The 16305-nt window shown below is 41.8% G+C and overlaps 1 protein-coding gene across 6 annotated transcripts in view; it reads left to right on the top strand.

Annotated features, from left to right (window-relative positions):
* Positions 1 to 643: 643 nt before the first annotated feature.
* KIF6 (kinesin family member 6) overlaps positions 644 to 16305 on the top strand; it is a 422193-nt gene continuing 406531 nt past the window's right edge. For all 6 annotated transcript variants that reach the window (XM_027524813.1, XM_027524812.1, XM_027524814.1 and 3 more), the window contains exons 1-3: positions 644 to 818; positions 5418 to 5527; positions 12826 to 12900. In XM_027524813.1, coding sequence (XP_027380614.1) covers positions 753 to 818; positions 5418 to 5527; positions 12826 to 12900 — 251 coding nt within the window. In that variant the 5' untranslated portion in view covers positions 644 to 752. The remainder of the gene's footprint in view (positions 819 to 5417; positions 5528 to 12825; positions 12901 to 16305) is intronic.

The following is a 16305-nucleotide window of genomic DNA, read 5'->3' as shown; positions in this document are numbered from 1 at the left end:
ACACGGCAGTTCTATTTTTAATTTTTTAAGGCCCATACACACTGTTTTCCATAGTGACTGTACCAACTCACATTCCCAATAGTGCACACCAGAGCCCATCCTTTCATGACAGGACTATTGCGTGAAAAATAGTCCCCCTTCCTCCAGTTTTGGCCTCTTCCAAAACAGAACTAGATAAGGTGCCCTTCCACAGGACTCGGTCTTAACTTGTGATTTCCCATTAAAACTCTGTCTTCTTCATCAGACCCTAATCTCCAAGGGGGCACAGGAAGTGTTTGCTTAGCTCAGAATCCCCAGGCAGTACATTGCTGTCACAAATCAAGTGCCATCTTTTCAATGAATGAATAATAAAAACCAGAACGACTTCAGTGCTAAAAAGAGGTGTTGGCAAAGAGAAAGAATGGATTAAAGAACGGGCAAGGCATAACGATTGTCACCCCATTAACCACTCTCCAGGCCAGCTTTGGCTCTAAGCCAGGTACCAGATCTGATCACGCGCACGCGCAGCTCTCTTCGCGTGGCCCCGCCCCGTCCTCGGCCCCGCCCCCGCCCTCAACCCCTCCCTCCGGGCCTTCCCACTTGTCAGCAACCAATTAGGGAGAGGAGGCGGTTCTGGTTGGCGCGGTGCTCCATGGGTAGTATCCCTAGTTACTGTTGCCAAGGCTACGGCTTGCCTGAGGCGGCTGGAGTCAGAAGTTTGGGGAGCCAGTGCCTGAGAGAGGTCAAGGGTCAGTGCAAGAGCCGAGGAGGAGATGGTGAAGCAGACGATCCAAATTTTCGCCAGGGTGAAGCCCACTGTCCGGAAGCAGCAACAAGGGGTACGGGTCGGAGCAGCACGGGCGCCGGCGCGGCGGGGCCTCTCAGGCCGGGGGAGGGGCGGCACGCGAGGGTCCCCGGCCCATGTGAGGGGTTCGGCTCCCGGCGCGGGATACGGCCAGACGTCCAGCACACTCTGTTCTGGCACCCGAACAGCCCATAGACGCCAACACATTGCTGTCAGGGGGCTCGGACAGACACCCAGTCCATTTCCACCCGACACAGGCCCCGATTAACCTGCACAGAACCACCTGTGTACTCCGGGACACACGTGTTCACGCAGCTGCAGACCCGTGCACACACATGTACGTCTGCGTGTATGCGTGATCATAGACTAGCCTTAGCTGTGCGCCCTTATTGCACTTTTCTCGAGAACAGTCACACAGGTCTGCCCACCCAGGTGCATTCAAACTTCTGTTTCATCCTCGGGCAAAATGTGCAAGCCAGAGATACGTGTCTACACGCTCTAAGATGATACGGATGATAGATACAGATAGAGACACACAAAGCCTACCCGGTGGTTCTTACGCAGTGGGCCCTTAGAGTTTTTTGACTATATTGTCATTCTGAACATAAACGTTGACATACACTCGTTGCAGATGTAAACAGGTATTTATGCAATTTACACAAAGAATATACATACCTTTTATTCTGAAAACATTACCTGAGCATTTACTAGGCGTTTCCTCTAGGATGCTACGCTCAGAAGTGTGCAAAGAAGGCTAAGGCATGATCCTACTCTGAGCGAAAATACTTTGAATGCTCCTCAGATGTTTCAAAACATTGTTTTCTTTCCTTGGGAAGGAGCATAGTCATTCTTACCACTTAGATTCTTTGTCTGCATTATCCTCGAGTCTCATGAAAACCCTGCAAGGCTGCTGTTTTCCTCATTTTATAGATGAGGAAGCTGAGTCTCGGACAGGTTAAATAATTTGGCTCAGCTAGCCACCTGGTGAGTGGCAGAACCGTGATTTTAATTAAGGATTTTTTTATTCCAAAGCTTTTGGGACAAAACCTTTCTGCCTCAGAAAATAAGGATATTGGCAAGGGCCATCTGAGTCATATTCATGAGTCTCTGGAATGGGTATATTTTTAATAATATTTTATCTCTACTTCATATCTACAAAGAGTATATGTATATATGTAACAACATTTGCTGTTGTCTAGTCATTAAGTTGTGTCAGACTCTTTTGTGACCCCATGGACTGTAGCCCACCAGGCTCTTCTCTCCATGGGATTGCCTAGACACGAATATCGAATATCGGAGTGTGTTGCTATTTCCTTCTCCAGGGGATCTTCCTGACCCAGGGATCAAACTAGTATCTCTGTCTCCTGCATTGGCAGGTGGATTCTTTACCACTGAGCCACCTGGGAAGCCCATGTAACATCATGTGAAATGAAAGTCGCTCAGTCACATCTAACTCTTTGCTACCCCATGGACTATAGAGTCCATGGAATTCTCCAGGAAAGAATACTGGAATGGGTAGCTTTTCCCTTCTCTAGGGGATCGTCCCAACCCAGGGATCAAACCCAGGTCTCCCGCATTGCAGGCGGAATTTTTACCAGCTGAGCCACAAGGGAAGTCCATGTAACATCATCAGATCAGATCAGATCAGTCGCTCGGTCATGTCTGACTCTTTGCGACCCCATGAATCGCAGCACGCCAGGCCTCCCTGTCCATCACCAACCCCCGGAGTTCACTGACACTCACGTTCATCGAGTCAGTGATGCCATCCAGCCATCTCATCCTCTGTCATCATAGCAGCTTATAATTTAGGATTTGCCTCATGTAAATTTATATATTTAAAACAAGGGGAATATAGTGTCTTGTCATTGTTTTCATCTTCAGTCTTTTCATTCATGGAATACAGTTAGGAAAAGATGCATGAAAACACTCTAAGTGTGGCATTTAAAAAATTTAAGGAATATAGAGTATGGAAAGCAACCATTGAGTATCTTCCCATTTTTTCTCCTCTTACATTCACTTACAAGGTTTTTAAAGTACATCACATATAAAAATTGCCCCCACACCCATACTTTCCCCCACCCTCACCCCCAGATTCTTAGCTAAAAATACTGAACCTGTCTATATTGACTCAGCAGTCAGAAACAGGTGCTTGGATGTGATCGTGTGACAGGATGGATAGAGGTGGGGCTTGGAGGGGGGGTGGGTTGATAGAGAACGTTGGATTTAATTTGAACTTCTTTCCTTAAAGTGCAATGTTTGTATTTTTAAAATGTGCCTTCTTTTGCATTTCTTCTGTGAGATTCTATGGAGTGTCTTGTTTGCTACTCCAGGAAATATTTTTAGGTATCATATTGTACTTTAATAATGCCAGATTCTTACTGAGTTGCAACATTATGCCATGTACAGAAAAATCAGAGAACACAGATGAACAAGTTTTGAATTAGTGTATCCCTACCCTTCCTCATTGGAAAAGACTCTGATGCTGGGAGGGATTGGGGGCAGGAGGAGAAGGGGATGACAGAGGATGAGATGGCTGGATGGCATCACTGACTTGATGGACGTGAGTCTGGGTGAACTCCAGGAGTTGGTGATGGACAGGGAGGCCTGGCGTGCTGCGATTCATGGGGTCGCAAAGAGTCGGACACAACTGAGCGACTGAACTGAACTGAACCCTTCCTTAGAAATCCCACTGTTGGCACCCTGTACTTTTGCTCCCAAAGGTTGTGTGGTTGTTTCTCTGACTAGATATACTCTTTGTAGCATTAAACTAAGAGTGACTCAAAGGTATGTTTTTTCTTCATTTTGTGGCTCTGTTACTTCATTAATCATACTCCCTGAGACACTATAAATTAAATGATGATAATTTATAGATTAGTGTATTAAAAGATACATAAGATGACCCTCTGTGATAATTTTAACAGTAGCAGTGCTTTTCATTTGCATAGTGCTTTGTATATTTTGAAATATCTTCATAGTCATCCTTGCATTGGTCTAATTGTCTCCTATTAAAGAACAGCTCCATCTCAAATATTTTTATGACTAACGGTAGAAAGCCAATCTGTTAGACTAAACAAGTTTTCTTGTTGTGGGCTTTTCTTAATGCCTCAAAGAATGGCTTAATGAGAGGAGTGGAAAGTCACTGTTCCTACTCTGTTAATATATTGGCCCTTTTTGTCTTCTAAGTACTGTTACAGATTTTTAAAAAATGTATGGCATCCCTCACTCCTGTACACTTTTTTGTCTTACTCACCCTTTTCACTCACCTGTCTAACCATTAACCTTTTTTAAAAAAAACAATGTAGTGCCCTATAGAATATAATTTTTAAATGTCTCCTGAGAAAATCTAACCAGAAAGCCTTGGACGTGATGCCATAACTTTCTATGAATAATTTTATTTTACAGCATGACTTTTCTTACATGAATTCCTCACATTTTAAGTGAGAGAGCTCAATAAAAATCTGCTTAGGAAAATTATTCAGACTTTCTGGAGATTTAGGCAGGCTTTTTACTTATTTCAGAATATGACTTCCCCCCCATAATCAAGCATCTAAATGGGTCTTAAATGGGAAGTATTTCTTGTTAGAAAGAATTTTATTTCTTGGTGAAAGACAAAAAGTCTTTCTTAAAAACTTCTAAACCTAATGACTAACATTTTTTATGGTGCATTACAAAATGCTTCTATTTCCATGACATCATTTGATCCCCACAGCAATCTTGTAATGGAGGCGATTCTGTGTTCTTCATCTTATGTATGTACTGAGACGCTAAAAGCGGTGACTGGTCACACAGCTGGTAAACTGAGATCAGTGTTAGACCCAGGTCTTTGGACATCAAATTGTAGACTTCTATTTATTCCCTATGATCTGTTTATAGGCTGGACTCTTGCTTTTCCTGGCCAATAAGTAAAGGGATAGATAACCAAGAAGAGAATCAGAATATTACAATTGTAAAGGGGGTTGGTTAAGACCCTTCATTTCCCTATCTGCTTAAAGAGGTTAAGTGATTTCTCTCAGGTCATTTTCTAATTAGTGGCTGAGCTGGGAGGAGAACCTAGAAAATGACATCAAAGACGTGAATTACATGTGTCTTTTGAAGCCACATGTCTTTTATCAAATGCTTAAATATGTCTCATGGAAACTCGGGCTTCTTTGAACATAACTTGAATTAGGGCATTCTTGTGAGCTCTCTGAGAGGGCTCAGACCCAGGCCTTTCATCTCTGTGTCTAGCATTTTGTAAATGCTGAGAAATGCTTATTGGTTGTAGTAAAATGTTAATTTCTGGTACATAATTCCAAAGCAATACTTAGATAATATGTTGTTGTCAGGGCTATTATTTTCTCAACAATGGAGACAGACACTCAAATACTCAAATTTAAGTATTAGATAATGCAAAGAGGATCTGAGTTTTGATCAGACATTGATTTAGGTTTTACTTTTTGTTCAGTTCCATATATTTGTTTGAGTGTGCACAGAGTTTAAACAGGAAAATTATCCAAGTTGTGCTGTGTTATGACTTTTTATCTGAAAAGTACAGTTTTTAAAATACTATTACAATGCATGTCATAATAACATGGTCATTGTTCAAGTCATAATTTTATCATTTTATATCCATTTGTTGTCTTCATATTTGCAGATTTATTCCATAGATGAAGATGAAAAATTAACACCTAGCTTGGAAATCATCTTACCTCGTGATTTGGCAGATGGATTTGTGAATAATAAGCGAGAAAGCTACAGATTTAAGTAAGCTTTCCTTTTTTTCATCTTCAGTTCTGTTTTACTATTGAAGTAACTCTTGTCCTGCTTTAATATCCACTGTGAAATCATTGGTATCATTTCTTGGGGAGAATGTAGTACAGTTCTCTGTCTTATCTAGTAAATAGAATTCAAGTTGTCTTTTCACTGCTGTGCCCAGAATTAAAAAGGGGGTATATTTCTGTATCCAACAGGATATCCTAAGATCCTACCCTTTTGTTTTTTTTAAATTACATCTGTTTATCAAGTGTTATCTTTTTCCTTCTTGGCCCACTTGTAGGACGTTCAATGCATGACTAAAATTTATTAAAGATGACAACTTAAGGAACAATCTGTATGCTGAATAGGTGAGCTTTCTTAATAACCTAAAAGGCATAATGACCTCACCTGTGCATGTGTACACTCTGTACGTGTACTGTCTATGGTACCAGCCACTCGCCACGTGTAGCTCTTAAGCACTTGAAATGGAGCTGGTCTGAATTGAGATGTGCTGTGAGTATGAGACATATCAAGCGTTTTTGAAAGATTACTATGAAATAAAGAATATAAAAAAGCTCAATAATTCTTTTCATATTAACTACACAGTAAAGTGAAAACATGTTGAATATATTGTGCTAAAATATATTATTAAATTTAATTTCACCTGTTTCACTTCAGTTCAACAATGTGGCTAGTAAAAATGTTAAATATGTACTCATATTTATGGGTTGCATTTTATTTCTCTGGCACAGTGCTGAACTGCAAGATGCAAGCAACATTCAGCCACTCCTGGATTGTCATCAGTGCCTTTGGTCCAAATACTCTCCTAGTAGGCAGGCCTTACATTTGGAGATTATGGCTGTTGCATACTGTCTTTACTCTCCAGATGGCATAATTTCTTTTAATCCACACTTTTAATTTCTGGAGAAGTTTGAGCTCAAGTTAAACCCATATTTAATCTCTGGGCCAAATGAGAAGGGAATGGCTACCCACTCCAGTATTCTTGCCTGGAAATTTTCATGGACAGAGGAGCCTGGCGAGCTACAATCCATAGCATCACAAACAGTCGGAGACAACTGAGCGACTCTGTGTGGTCCTGCTGAAGGTGTCCTAATTGTTCTCTTGTGTTCTAGGCTGTTCTGCATGGGCCTTAATTTGAGACTGTTCCTGCCCTTGTGCATGGATAGAACCACCTCAGATATTTTTTGTGTGTTTCTCTCTCTCTACTTCTTATTTCTCCTCCCTCCTCATTATGATGGTGATGATGATGATGACTTTGTCTCATAAAGATTCTCTTTGGTCTTCACAACTCCCCCCATTATGTCTGTCATGGTTATCTCTCCCACCACCTCCAGCCCATCTTTGTCTTGTGGCTCCTTTTACAGTAAGCACAGGAGAAGGACTAGCCCAGGGTTGCATGGTGAGGTAGGTCTAACCTTGTCTTTGTGGCTCCTCATTGCCTTGTATTCTGTCCCTTAAGGAGTAGCCTTGTAATATATGACTTATTTTTCTGAAGGTGGCATTCTCCCACTGGTATAAGCATACTACATACCTTACTAGCTATGACTTAATGACAACTGGGCTAGGCCTGTCTCCACAAAGCCACAATTTCCTAAAACATTGTGTTCAGCTTGATTCTGTTTGATGGCTAAGAAACAATTGGCCATGTCCCTATCTTTTGAAGAAGGCAATGGCACCCCACTCCAGTACTCTTGCCTGGAAAATCCCATGGACGGAGGAAGCCTGGAAGGCTGCAGTCCATGGGGTTGCTAAGAGTCGGACATGACTGAGCGACTTCACTTTCACTTTTCCCTTTCATGCATTGGAGAAGGAAATGGCAACCCACTCCAGTATTCTTGCCTGGAAAATCCCAGGGACAGGGGAGCCTGGTGGGTTGCCGTCTATGGGGTCACACAGAGTCGGACACGACTGAAGCGACTTAGCAGCAGCAGCAGCAGCTATCTTTTGGCCATTTACAAAGTATGCTGTATGTTATGCAGATATAAACAGTATATTTGCACATACGCTTATTGAAAAAGTGCTGTTTGCTTATTATTTTTAAATCTCCTGATCATTCTTTCTAAACCTCTGAATTAAAAATCTTTATTTTATTTGATGTAATAAAGTAAGATTTATTTTCATAGAAAGATATCTGATTACATTGCTGAATGAATTAAATTCAGTTATAAATACAGAGTGTGTAGTATGATCCATATACATAAAATAAGATTAAATTTAGAAAAGTAAAATTAAGGGATTTTTTTTCTTCATGAGCTTCCCAACATCCACTGAGCTTTCCAATTTCCATTATGTTATCCCCACAAGTCAGAGAATAGGAAGAACTTTCACTTTGTGTCACCTATAGGATGATAGAAACAAAAAATATTGGCTTTAGTATTTTAAATAAAGAAATTAGTAAATTATGTATGTTCAGAGATAAAATATTTAAGCATCTTAAATGCTGTTTTCACCCAAGAAAATTCATGCAGTCGGTAAATCTTTATTACCCATCCACTGTGTGCTGTTTTAGTGGCTGGGAATACAGCAAGGAATGCACCAAACTTTTGCTCTCAGGTACTTGCATTTTAGTGGGAAAAGATGAACAGGGAGTGTGTGTATGTCAGAAAGTTTTGAGTGCTGTGGAGGAAAATACGGTAAGGAAAGGCAAATGAAGATTGCTGGGATGAGGGGCAGCAAACTGGAGGCATGGCTGCAGTTTTTCACAGGGGCTTCAGGGAAGGTGAACATTTTAACAGAAACTTGAAGGAAGTAAGGAAACCAGACACTTTGCTGTGTGAGGGATGAGAATTCCAGGATCAGGATAGAGCAAGAATGGAGTTCCTGGGATGAGAGAGTGCCTGGCTTGCTTGAAGAAGCACAAGGAATGTGTGTGGCTAGAAGACAGTGAGCAAGAGGGCTGGAGGGAGACGAAGGCTAAGGGATAACAGAGTGGCCAGGTCCTTTGGAGCTTTTCCTGAAGTGCTCAGGGAAGGTAATGGAGGGTTGTGAACAGAATAATAGACTAATTTCACTTATGGTTTAGCAGGATCATTCTTGCCAATGTGTAGATAATGGACTGAAAGGGGGCCAAGGGAGACCAGGCAAGAAACTATGGTTGCTTGGGCCAGAGTAGTAGCTAGTGGAAATGTTGAGAAGTAATTGGGTTCTTCTGGCTGTATTTTGAAGGTCAGACTAGCAGAGTTTGCTGATGGGTTGGATACAGAGTACAATGGAAAGAGAGGAGTCAAGCATATATTCTAAGGTTTTGGACTGAACTTTGAAAAAAGTGGAGTTGGCACTTACTAGGATGGAGAAGACAAGAAGAAGCCAGTTTGGGATGAGAAGAAATCAGCATGTACCACATTTGAAATGGAGTATGGGCTTCCCTTGTAGCTCAGTCGGTAAAGAATCTGCATGCAATCAGGAAACCCGGGTTTGATCCTTGGGTTGGGAAGATCCCCTGGAGAAGGAAATGGCAACCCACTCCAGTATCCTTGCCTGGAAAATCTCATGGACTAAGGACAGAGGAGCCTGGTGAGCTGCGGTCCATCGGGTCACAATGAGTCGGGCATGACTGAGTGACTAACACTGTAGGGAAAACTTACACAATCTTCCAATCCTAAAGGAGGGCAATGCCAAAGAATCTTCAAACTACCACACAACTGCACTCATTTCACATGCTAGCAAAGTAATGCTCAAAATTCTTCAAGCCAGTCTTCAACAGTATGTGAACCAAGAACTTCCAGATGTACAAGCTGGATTTAGAAAAGGTAGAAGAACCAGAGATCAAATTGCCAATGTCCGTTGCACCATAGAAAAAGCTAGAGAATTCTGGAAAACCATCTACTTCTGCTTCATTGACTATGCTAAAGCCTTTGACTGTGTAGATCACAACAAACTGTGGAAAATTCTTAAAGAGAAGGGACTACCATACCACCTTACCTGCCTCCTGAGAAACCTGTATGTAGGTCAAGAAGCAACAGTTAGAACTGGACGTGGACAATGGACTGGTTCAAAATTGGGAAAGGAGTATGTCAAGGCTATTTGTCACCCTGCTTATTTAACTTATATGCAGAGTACATCATGTGAAATTCTGGGCTGGATGAAGCACAAGCTAGAATCAAGACAGTGGGGAGAAATATCAATAACTTCAGATATGCAGATGACACCACCTGCAGAAAGTGAAGAGGAATTAAGAGCCTCTTGATGAAGGAAGGTGAAAGAGGAGAGTGAAAAAGCTGGCTTGAAACTCAACATTCAAAAAATGAAGATCATGGCATCTGGTCCTATCACTTTATGGCAACTAGATGGGGAAACAGTGGAAACAGTGACAGGCTTTATTTTCTTGGGCTCCAAAATCACTGCAGATGGTGACTGCAGCCATGAAATTAAAAGACGGTTACTCCTTGGAAGAAAAGCTATGACAAACCTATTAAAAAGCAGAGACGTTACTTTGCCTACAAAGGTCCATATAGTCAAAGCTATGGTTTTTCCAGTAGTTATGTATGAATGTGAGAGCTAGGCAATAAAAAAGGCTGAGCACTGAAGAATTGATGCTTTCAAACTGTGGTGCTGGAGAAAACTCTTGAGATTCCCTTGGACAGCAAGGAGATCAAACCAGTCACTCCTAAGGGAAGTCAACCCTGAATATTCACTGGAAGGACTGATGCTGAAACTGAAGCTCCAAAACTTTGGCTACGTGTTACAAAGAGCAGGCTCAGTGAAAAAGACCCTAATGTTAGGAAAGATTGAAGGCAGGAAAGGGGACAACAGAGGATGAAATGGTGAATGGCATCACCTACTCAATAGACACTAGTTTGAGCAAGCTCTGGGAGATAGTGAAGGATAGGGAAGCCTGGTGTGCTGCAGTCTATAGGGCCACAAAGAGTTGGACATGACTGAGCAACTGAACAACAGCAATAACATGACCTCCTAATAAATTAAAGGACTGCTTGGAATCAGGAAACTTAAGTTATATCTCAAGACACACGATAGATTAGCTCCAGAGCCAAAAGTAAATTGCTTTATCTCTCCAAGTCTCAGTTTCTTCTTCTGGAAAGGATTAGATTAAACCTCTTAAACTCTATGATTTTATTTTGCTTTTTAGTGGCTTTCAGAAGACAGCTGATCATAATGAATTTCCAGATTGTTGTACAACTCTGTTATATAAAAGAAGATGTTTGAGAGTGATTATATTTGATGTTTAATGCACAGTGTATGATTTATTGAACCTCCTCCCATCTCTTTGGTTTACACGATGGTAGATGTCATTCCCCTTCAGGAAGTGGGGCTGTGTATCTGTGTTAGTCCCTCAGTCGTATCTGACTCTTTGCAACTCCATGGACTGTAGCCCACCAGGCTCCTCTGTCCATGGGATTCTCCAGGCAAGAATACTGGAGTGGGTTGCCGTTCCCTTCTCTAGGGGGATCTTCCCGACCCAGGGATCAAACCCAGGTGCCCTGCATTGCAGGCAGATTGTTTACCATCTGAGCCACCAGGGAAGTGTAAGGAAGTAGGCTTGGGAATGACTAATTCATTTACTCAGTCATCACCAACTTGGTAAAAGAATCAAAACAGCCTCAGAAACATCGTCATCACCGAAAAGCACCACTGGGTCCGTGCTCAGACATCACAGTGGGCAGTTCTCCAAAGAGCACTTGAGCAGCGGCGTTATCTCAATATTCGTATCTGAAGCCCTCAAACACCTTTGGGGTCTTGAGGAGTGTTCTGGGCACACTCAGTAAATATTGCTAAATTATAATCCTGTCTGCTAAATGAGTACCCAGAGTGCCTTACAATCTCTCTTTATATACAGTTTCATTATTTGCTTCTTCAAAAGGGTGGTTGTTATGGTATAGGAATCTTTTGAAATGAATGTTGTTGAAAGACAGTGAAATTCATTCCATTTTATATTTCCAACCCAGCTCCAGACATCCTTCTGAACTCCTTAGTAGTGAAAACAAACCTACATTTCATGTCATCTCTACTTTAATTGAACTGGTGCCCAATTCATTGGAGTGGGCAGACACACACACCACTTTGAAAGCTGCTTAGGACGTGTATGTTTCAAAGGCTTTGCTCTAAAATTCTCCCCCTCCCAATTTTTATTTCGAAAACTTTTAACTATGCAGAAGAAGTGGAGGAATAATGCAATCAAATCTCCTTTACCCTTTGTGGGAGAGTCACCAATTTATTAACGTTTTGCCCTTTCCACTTATATTCCCTCTCTCTCTGTCTCTCCGCCCTCTCCTTGCCTTTTCCCCGCTTCTCACCTTTCCTTCCCCCATTTGTCTTGCTGTCTCTCTCTTCATGATGTTTGGAATGGGGGCCATACTTGCTGGTAGTGCGTAAACACTGTATAAGGATGGGTTGAGCATCTTCCTGGGGCTTCCCTGGTGGCTCAGATGGTAAAGGATCCACCTGCCGTGCAGGAGACCTGGGTTCAGTCCCTGGGTTGGGAGGATCCCCTGGAAGAGGGCATGGCAACCCACTCCAGTATTCTTGCCTGGAGAATCCGCATGGACAGAAGGGCCTGACAGGCTACAGTCCATGGGGTCACAAAGAGTCAGACACAACTAAGTGACTAAGCACACACAGCACAGCGCCTCCTCCCGGTGCTGGCAGTGCTCGTGATCCTGTCCTAAGCTAAGGTAATAAGAGTGCAGTGGACACCATCCTATCTCCCCGGTCCCCTAGCTGTGCCAGTCACGTCAAGATTTCCTTTACAATGCAGCTCTATTTTAACTTACTGTTTGACTTTTGACTTTGAGCAACAAAATGAAATAAACTATCCTGAGAATTAAGTAGCTGATCCTAGGATGCGGTAACTAATGGAAAATAAACCTCAACTCAAGACATTAAAACTGAGTTCAGTGATCATGCATTCCACAGCTGCGTCTTTTTCTTGCAGGTCAGACATCAGAAGTTCTTTGGCTGTTTACGTCCTGTTCTTGGGTTTCCATTTCATGCACTTAATCTCGATCTGAATTTGATGCCAATTGCAGACACTGTCCCTCTTGAGAGCTAAAAAACACACAGTTTATTATTTGGTTCAAAGCTGCTGCAGTTTTTCAGAGGGATTTATTGTGCAGATCTTGTCAAAGCAATACTGTTTACCCACCATTTGTATACAGGGGTACAAGAGCTCAGTGTGTTTGGGGCTACAGGGCAAACATTGTGTTAGGTTAGGTAAGCCTAGTGATGTAAATATGGGGTAATTTACAAAGCTTTTAGGAGGAAAAAAATGGATTAATCCAATAGGGTTTGAAGGCTCAGCTTTTAAATAATTACTGTTTTCACATTTGCAGATTTCAAAGGATTTTTGATCAGGATGCAAAGCAGGAGACCATTTTTGAAAACATTGCCAAACCAGTTGCTGAGAGGTAGGATTTCCTATATTTTGTTCAGTGGGTTAGTGGTTTTTCATCTTGCCTTCAATTCTCAGATAATTGTGGTAATGCGCTTCAGTCTATCAATTATATACTCAGGCTGCAGGGCATGTGATGATGGCGGCGCTAATACTTTCTCTTCTCACAGCTTGTTTGTTTTAGATTTAGATACTGAGCCTCAAAACAAACCGATCAGATGGATAGAAGAGCTATTACTACTCCCATTTTGAAAGATACGTAAATCTCCGAGGATTGGAGAGACTAAGTAGCACTGCTCAGGGCTGGTAGCTAGTGGTGGCAGAGTCCTAGATGGTTGTCTAACTGTTAGGTCCAGTGCTGTTTGCTCAGGACAGTATTTCACGCCTATGGTTAGATGGATGAAGGACTGTGACACCTGGAAGGCCTAATTCTGATTGACCCAGCTCTGGTCGTGTCCGACTCTGTGCGTCCCCACAGACGGCAGCCCACCAGGCTCCGGCATCCCTGGGATTCTCCAGGCAAGAACACTGGAGTGGGTTGCCATTTCCTTCTCCAATGCATGAAAGTGAAAAGTGAAAGTGAAGTCGCTCAGTCGTGTCCGACTCTTCAAGACCCCATGGACTGCAGCCTACCAGACTCCTCCGTCCGTGGGATTCTCCAGGCAGGAGTACTGGAGTGGGGTGCCATTGCCTTTTCCAGACCCAACTCTACCTCAGGGTAATACCTCTATTTCAAAACTTGGCTCTTCACTTAGGTCCCTTTTGTTTTTGCATATCCAGGTAGTTGTGGGCTGCTGACTACTAAAACCAAACTCACCTGAGAATAAATAATTCTGAATAAATCAGAGTGCCATTTTATTAATATATGTTGGTGAAGTCTCCTTGGTACTAGATGCTCAAGTCCTTAGATAAGCACCTTCTCCTATAGGGAGTCTATATGGGAAATTACTACTAATAAGGTGGCTTTCAGCTCCTGAAATTACTGGGTGATTTTAATGATCTAAGTATCCCCAGATACTTCTATCTTTATGACTAGAATGAAAAATACTTCTGCTGAACAAACTCATTTTTCAAGTCTACTGATCAGTGCATTCTCAACCACAACCTTGCCGAAAATGTATCAACACATATTGTCTCCAAAGTACCTGTTTCATGAATACTACTCAAACCATGCCCTTCTCTCTTTTTTTTTCCCCCCAGCTTTATCGAGATATAATTGACATATGACATTGTGTAAGTTTAAGGTATATGTGTTGCTTTGACACATTTATAAATGATGTCACCAAAATGATTATCACCATAGTATCAGCTACCACGTCCATCTCATCACATAGTTCCCATTTCTTTTTTGTGCTAAGAACATTTCAGATTTGCCCTCATAGCAACATTTAAGTATTTGGTACATATAAGAGTATTATTAGCTACAGTCACCATGCTGTGCATTAGATCCCTGAACTTAAGCCATTCTCTTTTTATACTGTCTTCCATCACAGTTGGTAAGATATAATTGAATAGGCTTAAGCTATTTTACGGAGAAGGCAATGGCACCCCACTGCAGTACTCTTGTCTGGAAAATCCCATGGATGGAGGAGCCTGGTAGGCTGCAGTCCATGGGGTCTCGAAAGTCGGACTCGACTGAGCGACTTCACTTTCACTTTTCACTTTCATGCATTGAGGAAGGAAATGGCAACCCACTCCAGTGTTCTTGCCTGGAGAATCCTAGGGATGGGGGAGCCTGGTGGGCTTCCATCTATGGGGTCGCACAGAGTCAGACACAACTGAGGTGACTCAGCAGCAGCAGCAGCAGCTATTTTAGTTGTAGTCACAGTCCAGTAGCGTCTCTCTAAATTCAGGTCTCCTTGACTGGGTGTCGTATATTTTTAAAATTCTGTTCTTTTTAGTAATGTTTCAGTTTGTGTCATTTTTCAGGCAGCTCATCTTGTGTGTTTTATTTTGTGATGTCCCAGTGTCTTGTGGGAAAGGGACATTAGTTTGTGTTTCCTGGATGTCTATTTATTGCCCCCCATTACTGACTCCCTCTCCCATCTTGAGCCCACTTCCCACTCTGGCTCCTGCTGTGCCCTCTGCCTGGAATTCTCTTTCTTCAGAAATCTGCCTAGTTGCTTTCCGAGCTCTTTTGAGGCCTTTGCTCGTGTATCCCCTTCTCAGTCAGGCCATCTGTTCTTAGTACCCAACTTGAAACTGTGTTCCCTGTCACCCTTCCCTATATATTTGCTTTAGCATCTGACATACTATATAGTTTCCTTACTAGTTTTTTTTTTTTTTTTTTTGCTTGTCAGCCTTCTACCAGAACAAAAGCTCCATGAAGGCTGGGGATTTATTTGTCTTGTTCATGACTTGACAGAGATACCCGACTTGATGATGACAAGATCTCAAAAATAACAGGCAAGGGCTTTGTTATCCAGGATGCTCAAGTTGTTATCGAGGTTGCTCAAGTGAATTATATCATTTATCAATAGGAAACATTCCTCATTGTCCTTGTTAATACTTTTCTTCTTGTATCCCAATTTTCCTGAAACCATTTTTGCTGGGTTTTTTTTTCCCCCCTGTTGGGCTTTATCTAGTTTCTCTGTCTCAAGCTCTTCACTCAGCTTCCCTGGGTCATTTCGTTTTTAAATATAGGTCTGGTGAATAAAATATAGCAGACCTTTGCCTTCATAGCCAAATTCAGAGTCCCTGATATTTGATTAATTACTTTAACCTATTTATATGTATTATAGTTACTGTAATAGTGTTTGGAGCAATTCTTCTTCTCTATTTATTTTTTTCCCCATTTATCATACTCTCTATTTTTTCCCCTTTCTTGCTTTTTGTTTGTGCTCTTTGTTGTTTTTTGCTGCTTTATTTTGTCTCTCAAAGTGTAGACACTTCTCTGTGATTTAATTCAGATATTTAAGCTCATCTGTGCTTTTTCTCAACATCTAAACTTCTTCCCTCTTGCTTGTCTGGCCCTCTGCTGCTCGGGCAGGGCCCTTAGCACACTTTTACTTTGCCTTTCCTACTCTCCTAGCACTTTAACTGTTGAGATCTACCCATGATTCCATTCTGGGTCATTATTTTCATGATCAACATTTACTTAAGCTTACCTGTAACTTTTATTTGTTTCTTTGCTCATCACTGTTTCTTATACTTATGTCTGTTTCTTGGGTTCTCTTTTAGTTTTGCTGGTAATCATCATTAACAATTTTTTAGCGTGCACTCAAGACTGAGGAGCTTTCTGAAGCTTTCATTCTCCTTCACAATTAAATGACCATTTGGCCAGGTATAGAATTCTAGGTTAAAAAATAATTTCTCTCATCACTGTGAAGACATTGCATCATTGTCTCCTTGTATGCAGTGTTGCTGAAGAGATGCCAGGGTCTATCTGGACCTTATTTCTTAGGAATTACACTTTTGTCCT

This window comes from Bos indicus x Bos taurus, chromosome 23 (genome assembly GCF_003369695.1).
Source record: "Bos indicus x Bos taurus breed Angus x Brahman F1 hybrid chromosome 23, Bos_hybrid_MaternalHap_v2.0, whole genome shotgun sequence".
Classification (NCBI taxonomy): Eukaryota; Metazoa; Chordata; class Mammalia; order Artiodactyla; family Bovidae; genus Bos; species Bos indicus x Bos taurus.
This window is presented reverse-complemented; position numbering and strand designations above follow the sequence as displayed.